Here is a 19,019-nt window from a genome sequence, read left to right as displayed (position 1 = left end):
GGCCCAAAATTGGGACATTCTTTAAGCCATTTTTTTTTTTTTTTTTACGATCTTAACGTATCTTCGTATGTCCAAAAAGTAGTTGGAAATAAGCCATTTTACAAATTCAGATCAGCGGAACCGTATCTGACACAAAGTATATATCACGTTATGGTATGAAAATTAAGAGGAAATTGCCGAATGTTCTGAAATTTAGCTAAAATTATTTATATTAATAATCAGACAAATTTTGTGCATAAAATGCTGTGTATGTATAAAGAAGAAATATAATTGGCTAAGAGTTGTATTAAAAAGTTATACACAAGAATGGAACAGCTTGTTGCGAAAAGTCAGAAACACCCAGTATAGAATTATAATATCGGTGCTCGGCAGTGATAGTGACACGACTGAAAGTATTTCAAATTCACTGTTACTGAGTTTACATTATGTTTGTACTCTTATCATGTAAAACGGTATATTTATAATTCCATCAGCTTTGCATCAGAATGCAATATTATTGCAAATGTCACTACCAACGTGGTCTTAGTCTTGCAACAACACCGGCTTATCTTCAGTTGTTTTGTGACGCTACAAGTGGAAGGTTGTACTGCATTCGCAAACAGTGGCATACCTTGTGTTAAGTCAGCCTTACAGTGTCGTTGAAATGACTCACGAAGATTTCCTTGTAAATTAAATAAATCCTCTAAAATTTACGTGTTTTGAATTGTACCGCTATCAACGACAAACAGCGACACGATACATCGATATAGATATACAAATTTCGATCGACTTGAAAAGTTTCGTTCGTCTTCCTACTCGACCGTGTTCGCTTTAGGACAGCTTTCTTCGTCGAAACGATGGCGCGTTTTCGAGCACCCAATTTCGCCGGTTGTTTCACCCGGCCTGCATGCGGAATGAAGCTCGAACGGCGAATTTTTTAACGGTGAATTGAAGGAAATGCCCCAAAGCAGCGACCACGGCCGCCTCTCGATCGGTCAGGAATTTTGCGAAAGTTGACGAGTGAAATTCTTACGGGCTGAAACACGAAATCCACCATGGATATTCAGCGACGATTATAATTGGCAAGCTGATTGACGTGGCCACATCGATGGGGGAACCGATACGCGGCCGCTTCCGTTCACGCTCTTAGGCCAGTTTTACCTTCGGGTAAAAAAAAGTGAAAGGCCGGTTAATCGAATCTGGTCCTCGATTCGTATCGTGAATTTCGGCCAATTTAACCTGTGGCTGTCTCTTCGGTGAATGTTTCGACGTGAACGTTGACTTTTTAGCACGTCGACAGTTTGGAATTCGAAGGTTTTTGATTTAATAGACTTTTGGTTAGAGACATTTGAAAGACAATTAAAAGATTCAAAGGGCAAGCGATACGAGTAGGAATATTTTAAATCTGAGGAAATTTTGATGAAAGTTGGGTTTTATCGGAGAAATCGAAAGTATTTGAACATTCATCGAGGAAAACTTTTATGAGCATATAAGCGGAGATCTGTTTCACCTAAGAAATATCTTAACGAGTAATATTATTTTATATGTTTCTTTATGTTGCGCGAGTCCTATATATTTTTCCATGAAATTTTTATATTATTTGATTTAAATTAACGTTAGTTTAAATTAAAAATAAATGTCAATAAAAGCGTAAGCGATCGCAGGCTATTCGTAATAATATCTTTTTAAATAAATCTGTAACTGTTGTTTTCCGTACTTATCTCGTTTCTTGGAAAAATGCACTCGTATTACTTTTCCATTCAGTCTCACGATTAATAGCAGGGTTTATATTTTTATAATAATCGCGATAGGCAACGATAAGTTTAATGGTCGTCAAATCGTGGCTGTGTGATAAATTATTGTAACTGGATTATTTTTGAAACGTTGGCCATTGTACTATTGTTAAGATGTAAATACAACGGTTTGCAAGAAAAAAAACTATATTTTTCAATTATTTAGAGGTACATGTTTGTATTCGAACTTAGAAACCGTAGGAATCTGTTGTAGATTTATATGTATCCAAATTTGATACCTGGGGCAGTAAGGATTATCACTGCCGTGGCAGGAACCTTTACTTTCTTGATGTCCGTGACCTCGTACCTATATTCCCAACAAACAAACAAATTTACAAAATTAATATCATCGCAACAATGTTTAACAAACGGATGTTTAAAGCATCGATTTAAAGACATCGTCTCTAAAAATAATGCAATAGGAATTTATATATAATAAGATGGAAATTAATTTAAAAGAAAGAAATATAGTCAAGAAAAGAACTAATTTGATAAGACGTCGGAATAAACGTTTCTGCTTAATAAGGTAGCAAGTAATAGGATAATTTAATTAAAAAAAAAAAAAATCAGTACATGATAGCAGAAACATGAAATAATTCTGTGGATTAAGAATTTAACAGGGAACAGAATAACATCAGAGTCACTTAATCCAACTGCGCTCCTCGGATTTTCATATTACAATCTTGCTTTCATTTTAGGAGACAGAAAATATTTCGAACGTTTCAAGAAAACGTTTAACATACAATTGTTTGACATAAATCAGCAGTTTTTCATATTTTCTTCGAACTTGAGATATCTTTTAATATTAGAAAAGTACAATTGAATCGAAAATGATTAAAAGAACGCAGCAAGGATTAAGTAAATCTTTTTATTCTCTAATCTCAACAAGTTTGAAAGATGTTACGTTGCTTATTTAATCAATTATTGTTAAATACGCAATTTCTCTTCAAATAATTGAAGACATCTTTCTGTCTCATTCGTTCCCTTTCTACCTTTTCTTTATCTTTTTCTTTCAATTTGAAGAACGACGTTACAGTTTGCGAATTATTTCCAGTGCTTTTCACATTTACCACCGTGTTGGAAGAAGAAAGGAAACTATGAAACGATACTCGACGCAATTGCATAAATTTGTCATGGCAGCGACGCAATTTAGATAAATAAAATTGGAGAAATTGTACACTCACTTAGAAAGCACAGCAGAGTTAGCAGTAGCGTAAAACACTTCCAATTTCTTCGGTGCTTTCTCGAATACTGACAGATCCACTACGTCGTCCTTATCCGAGTAGTTTATTATGGTGTAGACAGATCCATCTAACATGGTTTCCCTGAAGAAATTATGATATTCCATATGTACAGTGTATCGTTAAGAAACGAAGGCACTTTTAGTACCATGACTCATCGTATTGCAAACGCCGATGATCGCGATCAAGTAATTGCACGCTATCGATTAAATGGATAAATTAAACCTTAAGAATTTTATATTTTATAATCATCGAAGCTACACATGGCACAATATTCTAACGTGATCGAATCGATTTTCAAAAATCAATACGCGATCGTAAAGTCAGCGTTTGCAATCGTAGAACTATTTTATTATTCGTCGAGCTCTTTATTCTCAGATTCTTTAATTTCTGAATTATAAGCTTGACGAAAAAAATTCTTAATTTGACAGAAAGACTTCCGACGTTAATAGAACCTGTGATATTTAAGTAGTAAATTTTAAGTAATAAATGTAGTAGTATACATAATGCTAAATGCTAAAATATATTCTTCTAGTCTTTTGATAGATGACCCAATCGTATAGTCTGGCAATTCCATGAAAATTAGTAAATATTACTGCTAATTATTAGTTCAGCATTATTTTGTAGTGAAATTGAAATATTTGTATTACAAATCGACCAAAATATTTGGACATTTGTAGGTGATAGTGTAGATACATACTGCCACGCTATTAATCATAATTTTCTCGCGTTTAGCAATATATTCGACGAGCGAATCGTGGTATATAATGGTCGTAGTATCATCTTGATTTGCATGTTCACTATCCTTACCTGGCAAACGCAAAAACGTTTTCACTCAACAGCTTCGTAGTTAAGTCGGCCTTTTTAAGGAACGGTGACTTCCTCAGCGTTGAGACTTTCTTGTAGAGGGTATAGAACGAGTCCTCGTCCTTCTTTTCGGCAGCCAGATTGACAGTCTTGTAATTATCGTTGACTCTCAGCCAAGTATTGGAGTTCGTGGAGAATCCTACAAATCGAAATACTTGGTCATAGTTTTTGCGATTACTGGTTCTTTTTTTGTTCAGTTAATTGTAGTTAGTTAATTAGAGTTTCTGGAATTGGAGCTTCCTTTTTTGAAATCTCACACGAAGATTCATCTCAAACGTACCAGTATTTACGATATTTGTACAGGCAAAGGATACAATCTACAATTCGCATTTTTCAAAAGATAACATTTTCTTTACTACATTCTGTATTATTATTTTATTACTATGACACGATGAAATTGATTTTAAAATAATTGATAGACGTGGAATGAAATTCCAGTTTCATCTGTGAGAGTGAAACATGTTATGGCACGATGGAGAAATAATATCTCAAAAATGATTCGACAAACGTACCAGGTTTAAAAATGTGAAAATCAAGGCTCATTTGAAAATTTCTTCATTCGCGTGAAAGTTGTATCTTATTGGAAACTCACCGGCAGAAACGGAGTCATCCCATTGGAACGGTGTCCTCGCGGGATCCCTAGACGCAGTATTGTAGTTTAGTAAACCAGCCATGCAACCCTGCGGGTCCTGTGTCTCTTCCCAAGAGATCCAAGTGTCCGACATACCGATTTCGTCACCGTTATACGTCACACTTACGCCAGGTAATAGAAGCGTCATTACGGTAAGGGCACGAGCTCGTGGTTCTCCTACTTTCGACACTATTCTTCTTTGATCGTGGTTTCCGATCTGCACACAAAATTTTAAGGTATTCAAAAATTTAAAATATCCGTCGTTATTTCTTTTTTTTTCTTTTTTTTTTAACTAACGGTAATCGTATTGAGTTGAAGATATTTTAGCTTAAATACATATAATGTTTGGGGATTTTCTACTTTTTTCCTCGATCGTTCTATTTCTTCCAACAAACGCTTTTTGTTGATTTTCCTCGACATAGAAATATCGATTTTAAGGCTTGAAATTTTAGGTTTTCGATCGAATGCCCGATGCACACACGAGTTCGACAAAAGCTCGATGCGCTCGTGGAATTCGAAGAACGCGAGCGGAAAGAGGCTCGTTTCGTTCTCTTCCAGGCGTTTTGTGGACATTTTTCAAGCTCGTTCACGCGTTGCCTCCGCCGTTCAATCGCGCAGCTTCGAATTCGAAACAGTTAGGTGCTATCAACCATTTTTCCAATCGAACGACGTTCGACCAGTTTCGTGCGTTTGCTTCCAGAGTAATTTGATTTTCCTTCGATCTACAATCACGTCGTCCAACTTCCTGGCAAGCAAATACAGACGAAGAGAAGCGAATCGGGGAAGGATTTGGCGAAGAAAATTTTCCAGATCCTCGCCGAGGTTGGAGAAGTTAACATCCACAATTGTATGAGCGCGCCCGTACGTGTATGCGTGTGTGTGTGTGTGTGTGCGAGTGAGTGAGAACATAGAAATGCCAAAATGGAAGTTTGTCATCCTGTTACGAATTTAGAAAAATGCGATATGAGCGAATATGATAGGAGTGAAATTATTGAAATAAAAGGAAAATTAGTTATAGAATTAATAAACGATATAGGTGCTGATCAAATTTTAAGAAAGCAACTGTTCTAATTAAATTCTTCTTCTTGAAATAAGCTAGGAGTGATAGGATACTTTCTTGTAATTTTTAATGCTATCATAAGATAGAATTACGATTATAAGGGTTGACTAGATTATGATTGAAAAGGATGAACGTACAAGTATATAAATAGATCATTTTTCCTGATCGTACAATATTTTTCCTCGCTTATTCTTCCTCTAAATTTATGATTATATTATTATATTATATTATATTTCAGCCAGGCAATCTTTCGGTGGATGAATTATTTCGAAAGAAACTGCGAACTATGATAATTCCAGTCCAGAAAATTTTGAATTTCAACATTAATAATTTTAATAAATTTGAAATGATAAAATCACTTAGACATTGATGAAGTGCATTGAACCATGTAGAAATCATTTTGACTGAATGTACAATATTTTGAAGGAAATATATGTGTAACGTTTTATGGGGATAAATGACAATCTAATAGAAAATTAATCGGCTTTCTGAAAATATTAGTAACTTACCACCCAGTTAGCAATGCTATTTCTCGGCATGTTCATCATCCAAGTATCAACCACAGATTTTAAGGTTGTTGCGTTCGCTGTCGGCTGGACGTTTTGAAACAGGCCAAAATTGAAGGGGAAGTCTGCTCCATATTTATAATACTTCGTCGTCATCGAGATGTTTGCGTATGCCTCGGTGAACATGTATTTTGGTTGTTTAAATTCATTCAGGACGTTTCTCCATCCAGGGATCAAATCGTAACTTCTTTGCAGATGCATGGTATATGTCCTATCGGTGTAGTCAGGGCTATTAGAATCGTTGGTTTTACCTGACAAAGGTTCATCTGGGAAGTTCATGTCCTCGGCAATAAATGGCAAGGCATCTATTCTGAAGCCATCAATGCCTTTCCTTAACCAGTATCTCAAAATTTCCTGTAATATATCAATAAGCACAGAGTTAGACCATGTTATTTGAAAAATATATCATTGGAAATAGTGTTTTTACGTATCCAAGAACGAAAATATTATTATACATATATATATATATATGTTAATCTTAAATATTATTACGTGTTGAGATAATATATACATTATGCATGTAGATCACAAATAAAAATCATGATAAATCATGTTTCTAATTTTTACATTGTTTTTTATCGTTTCGTCCAGCTACGACGATGACACTTTTTACGAATTCAAAGTTCCTCCCATCGACGATTATATTAACGACTGTGTCGTACTCTTGAAAGCCATATAGTCCGCCAAATTGTTTCAGCGAAACGATTACGTTGAGCCAGAGAAAAGGGTGAAAACAAATTGGCGTAAAAGAAAAATACGAACCGAACGAACGTTCCTTACCCGTGGAAAGTGCTTTTACAAGCATAAGATGATGATTGTTTTACAGAAACGTGTCCTCTTGGATATAAATCTGCTTTATAAAAATCGACTGTATACATATATCGAAGCTATAATCGTATTCAGCTACGTAAAAGAAGATTCTGATATAAAGAAATAAAATTCTTTTTACTTAGTAAATTCTGTAATTTTTCTAACGCGAGCTGATTTTCTTTTAACACGGCTGATATTAAATAAGTCAGTTTCTGAATGGACAGGTACACGTGCTTACCATCCGATAATTCGATTAATTGTGTTCGTTTCTACCTTTGTACCAATACATTTCCCCGGTATACTTTTATTATTTCTGATTCGCATGACTATTCATGAGTTCAAATCTCTACACGTTATATTACATTACTTCTATGTTCGTATGTACTTTCGGTACTTCGGTAAATTTCTTCCAATTTATACGTACTCGTAACGTTTCTATAACAAAGATGTCGGGTTCGTTAGATTTCCGCGCTAAAATGTCAATATCGTACTGTTAGACTCTATAAGTAATCGTAGGTGAAAGATATAGTAACGTATGGTTGATTCGTATTAGTCAATGGTTGCGAGACATATGTCGATATCCGAAAGATTTCGCGGCGAAATTGATCATGAGTACTTCTATTATAGATTGCCATTTATTGGCTTTCACATAATATTTACGATCGTATCTATTGTTCATGTTTGCTTTCTTTTATATCAAGCAATTTGATCATATTGATCTATTAACAAGTTAACATAAAAATTAGTTTATTTTCGCTAACGTGTATAATTACCTAAAAGTCTTTGAATTTTGAAAGGACAAATAAATAATTTCATGTACGAAAGCTCAATTATAAATTCGTACGTCTGAAGCTAATAAGGATAAATGAGGTTACACTGTAATAAATATTATTTCTTATTCGAATAAATGATCAATTTTTCATTTAATTATAGATGATTGATATTCAGAATATTTTTTAGCGCATAGTTGAAAAACCTAACTGTATAATGTTCTTGTATGTATTCTACAACTTCTTTCTCGCAATCGCGCCGTGTTTCCCCCTTCGGTTCATTTAAATTCGATGAAGCAAGTACCACGTATCCCTCGATTTCGCATATTTTAAGCCATGGTCGTTCAAACCCGACATAGCTATAACATTCGCAACCGTAGTCAGATTTATATTTTGCTGGATAGTGGAACGAGCGGCTTCAGCCCTACTTGAATTTCAACCGTGGCTGACTGAATTTAACCGACCGTGTTTTCGTGATGTCCGTCGAATTTCATCGAACGAATTTGTGCCCATTAAAATTCAAATTTACCGCGGAATTCCGAAAAAAGTCACGAGACATCGCCGGAATCCTGGATGGATTCGGATTGATCGCGGATTTCATACCAAGTTCAAATATTTTTCCAAAGATTCTCTGTCGTTTCATGCATGAAAGTAGCGAATACTGAAGTGGCAGACGTTGAGGTATAAACGACTCATGAAGCTAATTAGAACAATTACCACATATTATACCTTTACCTACGTGTATTATGTGAAGCTGTTTGAAGTTTGATTAGCAATGCAATGGGACACGACTATCGTGATTGTATATGGCGAAATTTTAGATCAATTTGGAAATGCATACGCTTAATAAAATATATATTTAAAAAATTTCTTATTAAAAATTCCTAACATTAATCATATTCTCTGATAAATTGAAATATGTCCAAATATTAAATACTAGCAGGAAACGTGCAATAAAGATGAAGGAGAAAGGATTTGCTAATTCTATTGAAATGACGTAGACGTCATGAAATTCCACGATGTTGACGAACTGTGACTCATATTCCTTAGAAATCGGTTCGGTTCGTTCGATAAAACAATCGGGATCACGTTGAACCAATGGGTAGCACGTCGAAGCAACGAATATCTTTATTTCTCGTCATTTTCTTTTTTTTCGAGTGATCGTGCTTCGAAAAACCAGCAACTTCGGCTGAAATTATTGAAGGTTCGGTATTGTCTCGTGGGAAATGATAAAATCAAAGCGGGTAATCGATATCTGTTTGACCGTATCTTGGTCCTTGATTCATTACGATGTTAATTGTTAGGTCTCCGGTTAACGGTTAACGATGACGTTGAACGAGATCTATCATTGTCGTAAATTTGCCAGGCATTAAAACAACGATAAAAATAAAAAGGAGAGAATAGAAGAGCAAAAAACGGAAAATATGTTTGAGGATAAGATCGTCGAGTCGTGTTAAGTTCGTACAATCTTCATACTTGACACACGAAGCATCGTTCGAAGAGATTGGAAACAGTTAACAGTTCCGCGTAATTCATTACTTTTACGAATTTAAGATAATAAGATAAAAAGAAAATCCGACATTGTAGCTTCGATGATGCAACATAGATATCACTATCTATAAGTAAATATAGTCATGAAAACGTACATAATAGAAAACCTTCTTATAACTATAAGTATCGATAAAGTGGATAAAAAATGCCTCTATCGGTATAACAGTTTCTGTTACAACAAAATCCATTAAAATTATTAGAAGTGTAAGAGATAATGGGGTAAACAGATAATGGGAAATTTACTCAGATTTAAACGTAGGTTTAAGGGAAATTACAGACAGTCTATAGTAGCCTACAGTCTACATCTACAGTAAGAGAGACACAGTCTTATTCTGTATCATAGACTACATATAGTTCAATTAAAAAAAATATATTCTTCTTGTTAAAACTATATTTCAACAAAAATATTGGATAAATTCGCGTTAAATTTGTTTTGGAAGTTGAACGTGTTGGAAATTTTGTATTTCGATGTGTTTACTTTGTTCCAAAATAGTGTTCAACAAAGTTAAAATAAACGCTATTAATTCAACTAAAGATATCTGTGATCAAAATTAAAAAAAGATATGTAAATCCTAGTGAAGAATATCGTGATTACTTTAGTAACCGAGAATACTTTATCAACAAGTTCAACAATTTTACCTATAACGATAGATTTAAATAGAACTTTGTACTTTTCAAACGATACTCACATGCATCTCCTGTACCACTTGTGGATTAAAGAAGTCCAGATCAGGTTGTTCCTTTGAGAATTGATGCAGATAATACGCCTTACGTTCATCTCGCCATTCCCACATTGAATTACCGAAAACGCTCACCTGCGCGAGAATATGTGTTTGTAAATTTGCAAAGTGCATAGAGGATGAACAAAGATTGCATAAGCTCTTACCACGTTGTGTCGAAACGGGTCGTCAAAAAATTGTTTAATTAAGTTAAATTAAGTGTAAAAAGTAATTTAAATATTTCGAGCAACACCGTGAACATCATAGCCTTCAGCTATGATACGAGCTTGCCTTTTTCAGAACATGAAATTACATTTTTAAACAAAGATGGAATTCTAAATGTCATACTTGACGAAATTTCCGAATCGCAGTTTGAAAGTACAGCGAATTAAAAATTCTGGTCAATATTACTTTCAAAATTGTTACAGTGATAGATCAGTGGCATTGTACGATCGTAACGAACATTATCGGGAACTTATCGTTAAAATTGATTATCGTAAAGTTGATCGTTCGAAAGTAACTAGATATTCGTGCCATTGAAGTTTCAAACGCCTAACAAAAGAAAGATTTAATTGTCAGTTTCAATTTCTACGTTGTTTGACTATTTTTATCTCGAAACGAGACACGGCCATTAAATTTTATAACTGCAGGTAACAGCGATACCAATCGATTTGTATCAGTTTTGGTTGTTGTTGAATGATCTTTTCTGGTCGATAACGACAGAATAGAAACGACTGGTAGTTTAATTGAATTCATTCTGCGTTTACAAGCGAAGAAGAAATGTAAATTTCGACGAAAAATGCATTGCTTACGCGATGAAACGATGTAAACAGATCTTTTCACGAGGAAATAACGAGCAACGCGTAGGTACAAAAATTTCTGCAGACTATCGCCGCGCAACATTGTTTTGATATTTTACCATTTCTGTTCCGAGGTTCTTGATATGCAGTGTACTATTTCATACTCTTCACCTACTACGAGTCTACCATAAATCGCGAAATCTTTGGAAAAGTTTCGCTACAAACTTATGAAATTGTCGGCCATCATTTCTACTGTCGCTTCTACTTCCATTTTTCTCTGCCTTCTCAAGATCATTTATATTCAGCTATTCGAAAACTTCTTTACGTTTTTGACAGTGAATATATTCTACGCTGTATTTAGTAGTATTGAAAGGGAATTAATTATTACGAATTTTTACCAAATATCAAAATATTAATTTTAACCAAATAGTACTCTTGATTCGGTTCTGAAATTGATTAATTAGAAATGTTTCGTTTAGCCTTTAGTGACACAATCAATTTCGCTATGAAGTTTTCGAGCAACCAAATAATATCAAAGTTTCATCTCAATGAAATTGTTAAAAGTAATTATCCTTTAACTTTAATAGATCGTGACAAGACATTCTCACATCGTAAAGTCCATTTCTAAATGAAGTTATAACATATTTTCACCTCTGTTGCAAACATGGAATGAGTGCACTCTATCTGAAACTTTTATCGAGTGTACTTCAAGTTCATTCCTAATCATAAGAAACGCTGCAGATCGGCAAAACTTTTCGACCAAGAAAGTACAAAGGTTTTTTTTATATCTTTTTATGTATATTTTGTCCCGTACAGTTACTAACATTGCAAACATTTTTTTTTTAAATTCTTCGTTACACGAATAGTACAAAATGTCTCATGAATATTGTTTGCGCGGAAGTAATAGGCGTATCGACGACTGTTTCACGTGAAAATATTTCGACCGCGTTAATTAACGAAGAATGCGACGCAGAAAAATTCGAGAACATGCTTCACTGTATTTCTATTGAAATAATATTAGATAACTATTTATAGCCAATGGGGCAAGTATAAAACCGAGATACATCGGAACGCGAAATATGTAAATACTAACAATTTAATTTTTTTCGAGTAATTGAAGCGGCTCGAGCATCGAGCAACGAATACCGGCAGTTGTATTTCACGAAAATTACGGGCGCAAAGGTAAGTTTTAAATTGAAAAGTCTGAAACGACGCGACGGGTGTGTTTAAAATTCAGCGGGTTGCATATCATTATGATAATAAGAAGAAAAAAAACCAGATGGTAAATAATGATAGTCAATATTACTATTCACAATGGTTGTAAATAACATAACTATAGCATTATCACAAAACAATAATGTTGAAAATGACAACGTGATTTCGTGCTCGCCATTCATGTGCAGATGCGTTAGTTATAAGAAATAGTAACTAGAATAGATAGACTTAAGATGCCTTTTTGTTTTTATCCTTAGTTTTTGTAAGCGCGTGCAATAAAGGTTTTTTTTGGCTCAGAACGATGTGATAGATTTATCCATTCAATAAGATAATAACTATCGTGATCCTACCTCTGAGTATAGAAATAACAACAAATAATATTCAAATAAAATTTGCGTGTTACCTATTTGATCCATCGTAGTTTTTGAGGGCTGAAGAACGTTTTAAGTAATTTAAATTGCACTTACCCAATTGGATGGTGGGACACGGGTGCCATTTTCCAATACTTTTCCTGGATGCCAGATATAATAATCACTGTAAGGTTTAATTCCCTTCAAGCTCTTCTGGAACCATTCGTGCTGATCCGACGTGTGGTTCGGGACGAAATCCAGTAAGACCTTTATACCCACTTTGTGCGCTTCTCGGATCAGGTCTTCCAAATCCTTTATAGTACCAAATGTGGGGTAGATGTTCCGGAAATCTGAGATATCGTAACCGAAATCTACCATAGGGCTGCTAAAAATGGGCGATAACCAAATTATGTCAACGTTCGCATCGACCAGATGATCCAACTTCTCTATGACACCTGTAACAGAGAAGATCTCGTTTTCTTGGTCGAACTCTATCGACGAATAAATTATATTCGAAAAGAAGACAATTTGATCGTGTTGAAAATGACAACGTGAGTTCGTGCTCGCCATCCGTATGCAGATGCGTTAGTTATAAGAAATAGTAACTAAAAGATAGTCCTAGTTATAATCGATAGATTTAATCGATAAGCTTAAGATGCTTTTTTGTTTTTATCCCTAGTTTTCGTAAGCGCGTGCAATAAAGGTTTTTTGGCTCAGAACGATTTATCCATTCAATAAAGTAATAACTATTGTGATAAATTTGATTGTGTAAATTTGATTGAATTATTGACACATACAACGATAAATCTGCTACCGTTTTCAAGCTCCTTGCACATAAATGCTTGGTACTTTTTGCGAAAAATATTCGATTTCAAGTTTTCTAGAAAGAATTATAAAAGCTACAAGCAAAAAGGTTTCCTCGAGCAGAATTGTTTATAGATAATATACATAAAGATCAATTTCCAATGTTTCCGCAATTCAAGTTACCTTTGAAACATGACATTCGTTAAATGAAACATTGGAAAAATGAAGACTCGACATATCATTTAAGCAGAATGTTTTAGTAACTTTAGGACATTGCTTTTAAGAAAGAAGGAAAATTTAACGAGGATACTTATTAATAACTCAGGTATTACTGATTTCTTTTCGTGTATAAGTAAACATCTACCATGCTTTTACATTATTTCTCTCTTGATTCTTCTTTTCTAACAAACTCTCCACTCTTTTACTATACAGACCTACATCCTTCTGGTCTTGTTATCTGACAGTTGCTCGTTATCAGCGTAGCTTATTTTCCTTTCGAAGATTTTCATCCCAAGAAAATATTGTAACAAGAAACATTTCAGTCTACATTTATAATCGTTATTGCTGGTTAAAAAGGAGCTCAGACATACTGAAACAAATTTATCTCAAATTTAAGTTACAATAAAATGTTAAAGTTTATGAAAACAATGTAGATTACTCAGACACCTAGAATAAGAAGCTGAGCTTTGTAGAAAAATATAATACGATTATCTATCGCTTCGTGAATTGAAAATTATCCCAAATATGCCTAAATTCTTTGATGATTTTCAATTATTATCCTTTCCTCTTCGTTTGTAGTCTAAATTCGATATGTCGATTAAATTCTAGTCTTGGTGTTGATCATTTTTGAAATTTTTTTTACGTCATTCAATTCTTCATTCGATAGCAATAAACTTTTTCTCGAAATAATATCTTCGTTGAATTATCAGAATCAGCTTAAATATCGTGACAACAAATAAAAATAAATAGAACAAAAAATTAACGCGGAAAAATATACGTCGAAGTTTCATATATGTAACATTTCATTTAGGAAAATAAAAAGAGAACGTGTTCGTTAAATTTCAACTAACGGGAACTTGAAAATTATTTTCCAATGACGTCGCTTGCGACATTAACTCAGAAAGGTGTAAATCTTTCGTAATGGCTGGAGCATTACAAAAAGGCTGAAACTCTTTTCCGGAACACGTCGCTCTTAAGCCGCGTCAAAGCGACCAGAAGAGGCGAACGCAACGGAAGTTTCGTTAAAATTTATTTTCGCGTTTAAGCGACATTAACTTCTTCCGCAGAGTTCTCCACGTGTGCGATTGTCGCGCTTCACTTTCCTTTTTCTCGGCTAACGTTTGCATTTTTAGATTTCCTTGTTAATTACATCCGTACCGTACTTGTCTTTGTTCCTTGTGGTTACATAATCGCGCGAACAAATCGAAAGACGACGCGAAAAGGAAAAGCAATTATGCATCTGTTTACGAGCCGTGACATGTGGATCGACCGCGTAACAAAAGTTTCGCCTTCGATTATCCTTTGTAACTAGGGGTACATTCTCTGACTAAAAAATCATTTCCTACGATTACAACAGTTAGATTTCATTTTCGCTTAGGTAGACTTATTTTTACTATAGTAGTAAAATAATACAAAGTTCAATAATCGAGGCTTTTTGAGAAAATAAATTACTAGTAAATACTATTAATTAATTTCACAAATTCTACCTTGTAAAATTATATATATCGAACAAACGATACTTATTATGTGACCACAAATTTTTAATTTTATCTATATATAATAAAATGATCGACGTATACTTGATTATGATTATATACGTAATAATAAACGGCTTTCTATACTCTTCTAATATTTTCATAATTACGTATTAACATTGAATAATAATAAGTCGGCGAGAGATAGAAAAAGAATTTTCACTTTTTTGAATATGCAACGATGCACCGAGACAGTACCACTGTATCCATCTTCTAAATGGAATTTTATAATCTTTTGTTAATCATTCGATAAAATTTTTGATTCCCTAAAAAGAATAAAGTATCGAGGCACTTGGATCGAAAAATACTTGCTTTTGTAAAACTTTGTAAAGCTTTGCGTACGAGAAACGTATTGTCTTTCATACACTAAATTTCGTGAAATTAAAACTGATATATCTCTTGAACTAAACATCTTTCTGCTCAAGCACCTCAGTACCACTTTTGTAGAGAATCAAAGAATACCTGGTTAATAAAAGATCGTAAAATTCCATTTAAAAGGAGATATTAAGAAAACATGGCAAGGAAAAAGGATCTTATGGCAACGAACATGGAATCTTATCGTATCATTCAACTTTTCCCTCTACATTTTCTCCTACCTTTATGTACGCCTCTGTATATTAAACAATCAATGGGATCATAAGTAATGAAAGAAAAAGGAACTCGTAATTACAAAATACAAGAACATCTTAAAAACTGAAACTATCAAGGAAAAAGAGGAACGTACCTCTAAGATCACCAACGCCATCTCCATTACTGTCCTTGAAACTTCTGGGATAGATCTGATAGACCGATGCGCCTACCAAATTGTTGCTCAAATATTGTGCGGTCGGTTTCCATGAGTATGAAGCGACCAACGGCAATACCGTTAGGCAGAATACTATTAGCGCCCTCATGTCCCTAAGCACACAAAACGTTGAATATGAAATTAGTCGTCTAATCATTCGCGTGACTTCGAGCTTGGTGCACTCTGCACCACATCGTAAACACGTAGTTCGGTATTCGTAGCGTGATGCCGGTTCCGGTTGTTCTCGTGATAAACACGATATATATTGAAGTTTAAATAGTTATTTTTCAGAATAAATTACTTTTTGCAATATGTTGCTTAACAATGTACAATTTGTCGTTTCAATATGGTGTTATTTAGCTTATTTCGAGGTACTCACAGTAATTAAGACACGATCGATTATGTCCGCCTGGAATATTTCGCCAGCGTTATAACGATCGACTGTGATGTAGTGCAGGATAGCTTCCCTTTTATACCACTTCTTGTTATGTAACGCATAATTGTCTAGAGTTTCAGTGGCAGGGTACACACATTCGACGATCAATCGTCCTTGTTAACTTTTATCGAAACGTGGTCGATTTGCTTTTCGTCTGTGGAAACGTCATCTTATCGTGGAGACACACATTTCGTCAATTAGTGAAGTAAGTAAGAATATCCACACGATCTATTTAATAAAATGTTTAGAATGTAAACTTCATACGATAAAAGGGTCGGAATTTCTCTTCATTTTCTTTGTATTGCAACGAAAATGTCCAAACATAATTTACTTATACCGCCAACCAATAAACATTACGATTAGGATTGGGACACCTATTGGATACATTTATTGGAAAATCCTGAAAAATTGTACTTGTATTTACTTAATATTTCACGTTTTAAGTAATAGCAGAGCATTATCACTACTTTTAGTGCTTAGTATGCGTAACAATAGGAGTTTTGAATAAATATCCGTAGTCTATTATTAATAGTTCTATTTGAATACGAACAAAATGTGTGGTTTAATCGGTGTTTGCGTTGCTTTTAAAAGCAAGCGTTAAAAATATTCGTATAATACCGATGCTTAAAATCTTGTTTGTAGAAGGACGATCTTTGACAAGACCATCAATTTATTTTCAAAGTAAAATGTATTTAAATCACTGTTTTGTCCGATGAAAGAGCATACTAATTTAAGAGACAAACCTGCAACTTTAATGTCGAGAGTATTATTATTTCCCATAATATTAAATTTAAGAAGCTTGTTACATCAAAGTGCACACCTATTATGAATATTAAATATAAAAAATATACGTTTTCTAAATGAGATTTTTAATTTACTACGATATTAGTATTACAAAACAGAAATGCGGCATAAAACCATACACAGCTGTAATAACGGAAGATCAGATAACAAGAAACATAATAAAGTACCTTAAAGAAATAAATATATTCTCCAAAATAAAAATAGATTTTAATATAAAATATAGTAGATTTTAAATAGATTTTATCTATTTTCCATCTATATTCATTGATATTCAATATTCTACCTACATTCGATACAACAACCCATTAAATGTTTTTTTAATCTTCTTATTATGATCGCAAAGATTATGTTAATTGTACGAATATTCACATATTCTAAAATATAAGTATATGTAAACAAAAAAAAAAAAAACTAAAAACTATGAATTTTTTATGCATATGTACACATAAATCTGATCTGAATATATTTCGTACTATAGACATCCAAATATTATTATCGTACGATCAAATTGTAAATCAGTTAATTAGCATTTATGATACACGATGGTCTGTGCGATCCGAGAATTTCGTCAACATAAATTGGAACGACATTAAGATGAGGATTACCAATAGCATCGCGAAATACATTAGAACTCATTGATGTATGCGATGCGTTAGCAGCTCCACGCATGTTCTGTATTTCTAATAAGACAATTCAGGATTTAAGAGAATCCCGATTATTTATTATATTAGCACCGTATGTCAAGTCATAAATTTAGATTCGAGAAATCATAAAATCTTAAAACCTAATTCGCTGTAGAACTCACCAAGTAATCGATATGTTAATTCTATTCAAATTAGAGTTTTATCTTTTTTCAATTTTATGAATTATGTCTTTCGTTCTGTCGACGACGAAGAAAGGAAAGGAAAATTCATACAGGTGGCAATTAATTCTGTAAATACGGTATCTTAGAAAAATATTATTATTCGATAATATTTCGCTTACAAGTTGTTTTCGCTATTAATTAGAGATAACATCTCAAAGATAGGCAATTGTCAAAAAGAAAAGTACCTTTCGACGACGTTGTTCAGAAATTGTGTTAAATATTTTAGTATCGATAACGAACTTATTCGTTTAATTCATTTAAACTTGACATATACATGATATTATCTCTAAAAGAAAATAAAATTGCAAAAGGGAAATTCGTAAATTTTTCATTAAATTCATTAAATTTTTCGTATTACAAAGTCGCAAGAGTCATATTTCGTAACGAAATATTATTATCGTCTTCTGACGATAATAATCGATATTAATAAATCGATGATAATAATTTCGTTACGAAATATGACTCTTGCGACTTTGTAATACGAAAAATTTACGTTACGAAATATTATTATCGTCTTCTAACGATAATAAACTTTATTTTCATTCTTCGCGTGGGTTGATACAATTATGAAACAACGAATTGGATATATAACGTTTTAATGATACAGTTAATTACGTAGCTAACACTTGGATATCTTTTATATCAATTGTGTTAATCTCGCTATTTCGATTATAGACAATGTCTCGCAATGTTCATACTTATCGTCAACGCAATTATATTCTGTAATTGTCTCACTTTTCTCTTGTCGAATTTTAATTTGCCAGTATTTCATAACAGTAATGCTTTTGTGTTGTACGAAGTACTTCAGGAACAAAGAAATAACATATCGCTTTTCGCTTACTAAATTTTGCACTATACATAGACAAGTAGCCTTACGCTGTATTTGTGTTCATTATGTTCTTCCTTACTATTTAACATATCCAACTGACCGTATTAGAGGTACTTTTAACGATAAGTTAAACGTTGCTTTCCAACAATTTGTCTGTTATCTAAATTACAAAATGTAATTCTGAAGAATAAACATATATGGAATTTACGGTACATTAGTTATTACTTTTCAGTAACTTATCTATTCGTACAGAATATCTTACTTACCTGTGTAACATAATTGTTCATATATTATTTATGTTTTCATAGCACGAACATTGCTTAAGATTATTCGGAATTTTTTCAGTATGTTTACAAGATCAGTTAAAGAATACTCGTGATCATATTAAAGT

The 19,019-nt window shown here is 33.5% G+C and overlaps 2 protein-coding genes across 9 annotated transcripts in view; one reads left to right on the top strand and one right to left on the bottom strand.

Moving 5' to 3' along the window:
* Positions 1-19,019, top strand: part of LOC117233418 (calcium/calmodulin-dependent 3',5'-cyclic nucleotide phosphodiesterase 1-like) — a 208,193-nt gene that overhangs the window by 162,244 nt on the left and 26,930 nt on the right. The gene's annotated exons all lie outside the window — the stretch shown is intronic.
* On the bottom strand, positions 1,902-16,183 carry LOC117233421 (alpha-glucosidase-like). The gene is made up of 9 exons (XM_033493728.1): positions 16,074-16,183; positions 15,635-15,807; positions 12,470-12,807; positions 9,958-10,083; positions 6,081-6,491; positions 4,473-4,728; positions 3,824-4,019; positions 2,957-3,097; positions 1,902-2,079 (listed from the first exon to the last, which is right to left on the bottom strand). The coding sequence occupies exons 2-9, from the start codon at positions 15,801-15,803 to the stop codon at positions 1,989-1,991; spliced, it is 1,728 nt and encodes a 575-aa protein (XP_033349619.1). The 5' UTR covers positions 15,804-15,807; positions 16,074-16,183; the 3' UTR covers positions 1,902-1,988.

The sequence above is a fragment of the Bombus vosnesenskii genome, unplaced genomic scaffold, assembly GCF_011952255.1.
Source record: "Bombus vosnesenskii isolate JDL3184/JDL3185 unplaced genomic scaffold, Bvos_JDL3184-5_v1.1 scf7180000013295, whole genome shotgun sequence".
In the NCBI taxonomy this organism is placed as follows: domain Eukaryota; kingdom Metazoa; phylum Arthropoda; class Insecta; order Hymenoptera; family Apidae; genus Bombus; species Bombus vosnesenskii.
The sequence above is the reverse complement of the archived record's forward strand: the minus strand, read 5'-3'. Positions and strand labels throughout refer to the sequence as shown.

Excerpts from the sequence above, each read along its gene's own strand:
- LOC117233421 (XM_033493728.1), bottom strand. The coding sequence starts at position 15,803 with ATGAGGGCGCTAATAGTATTCTGCCTAACGGTATTGCCGTTGGTCGCT. Across the intron at positions 10,084-12,469 it reads GTGTCCCACCATCCAATTGG|GTGAGCGTTTTCGGTAATTC; the intron begins GTAAGTGCAATT and ends ATTCTCGCGCAG. Across the intron at positions 2,080-2,956 it reads AACTCTGCTGTGCTTTCTAA|GTACGAGGTCACGGACATCA; the intron begins GTGAGTGTACAA and ends TTGGGAATATAG.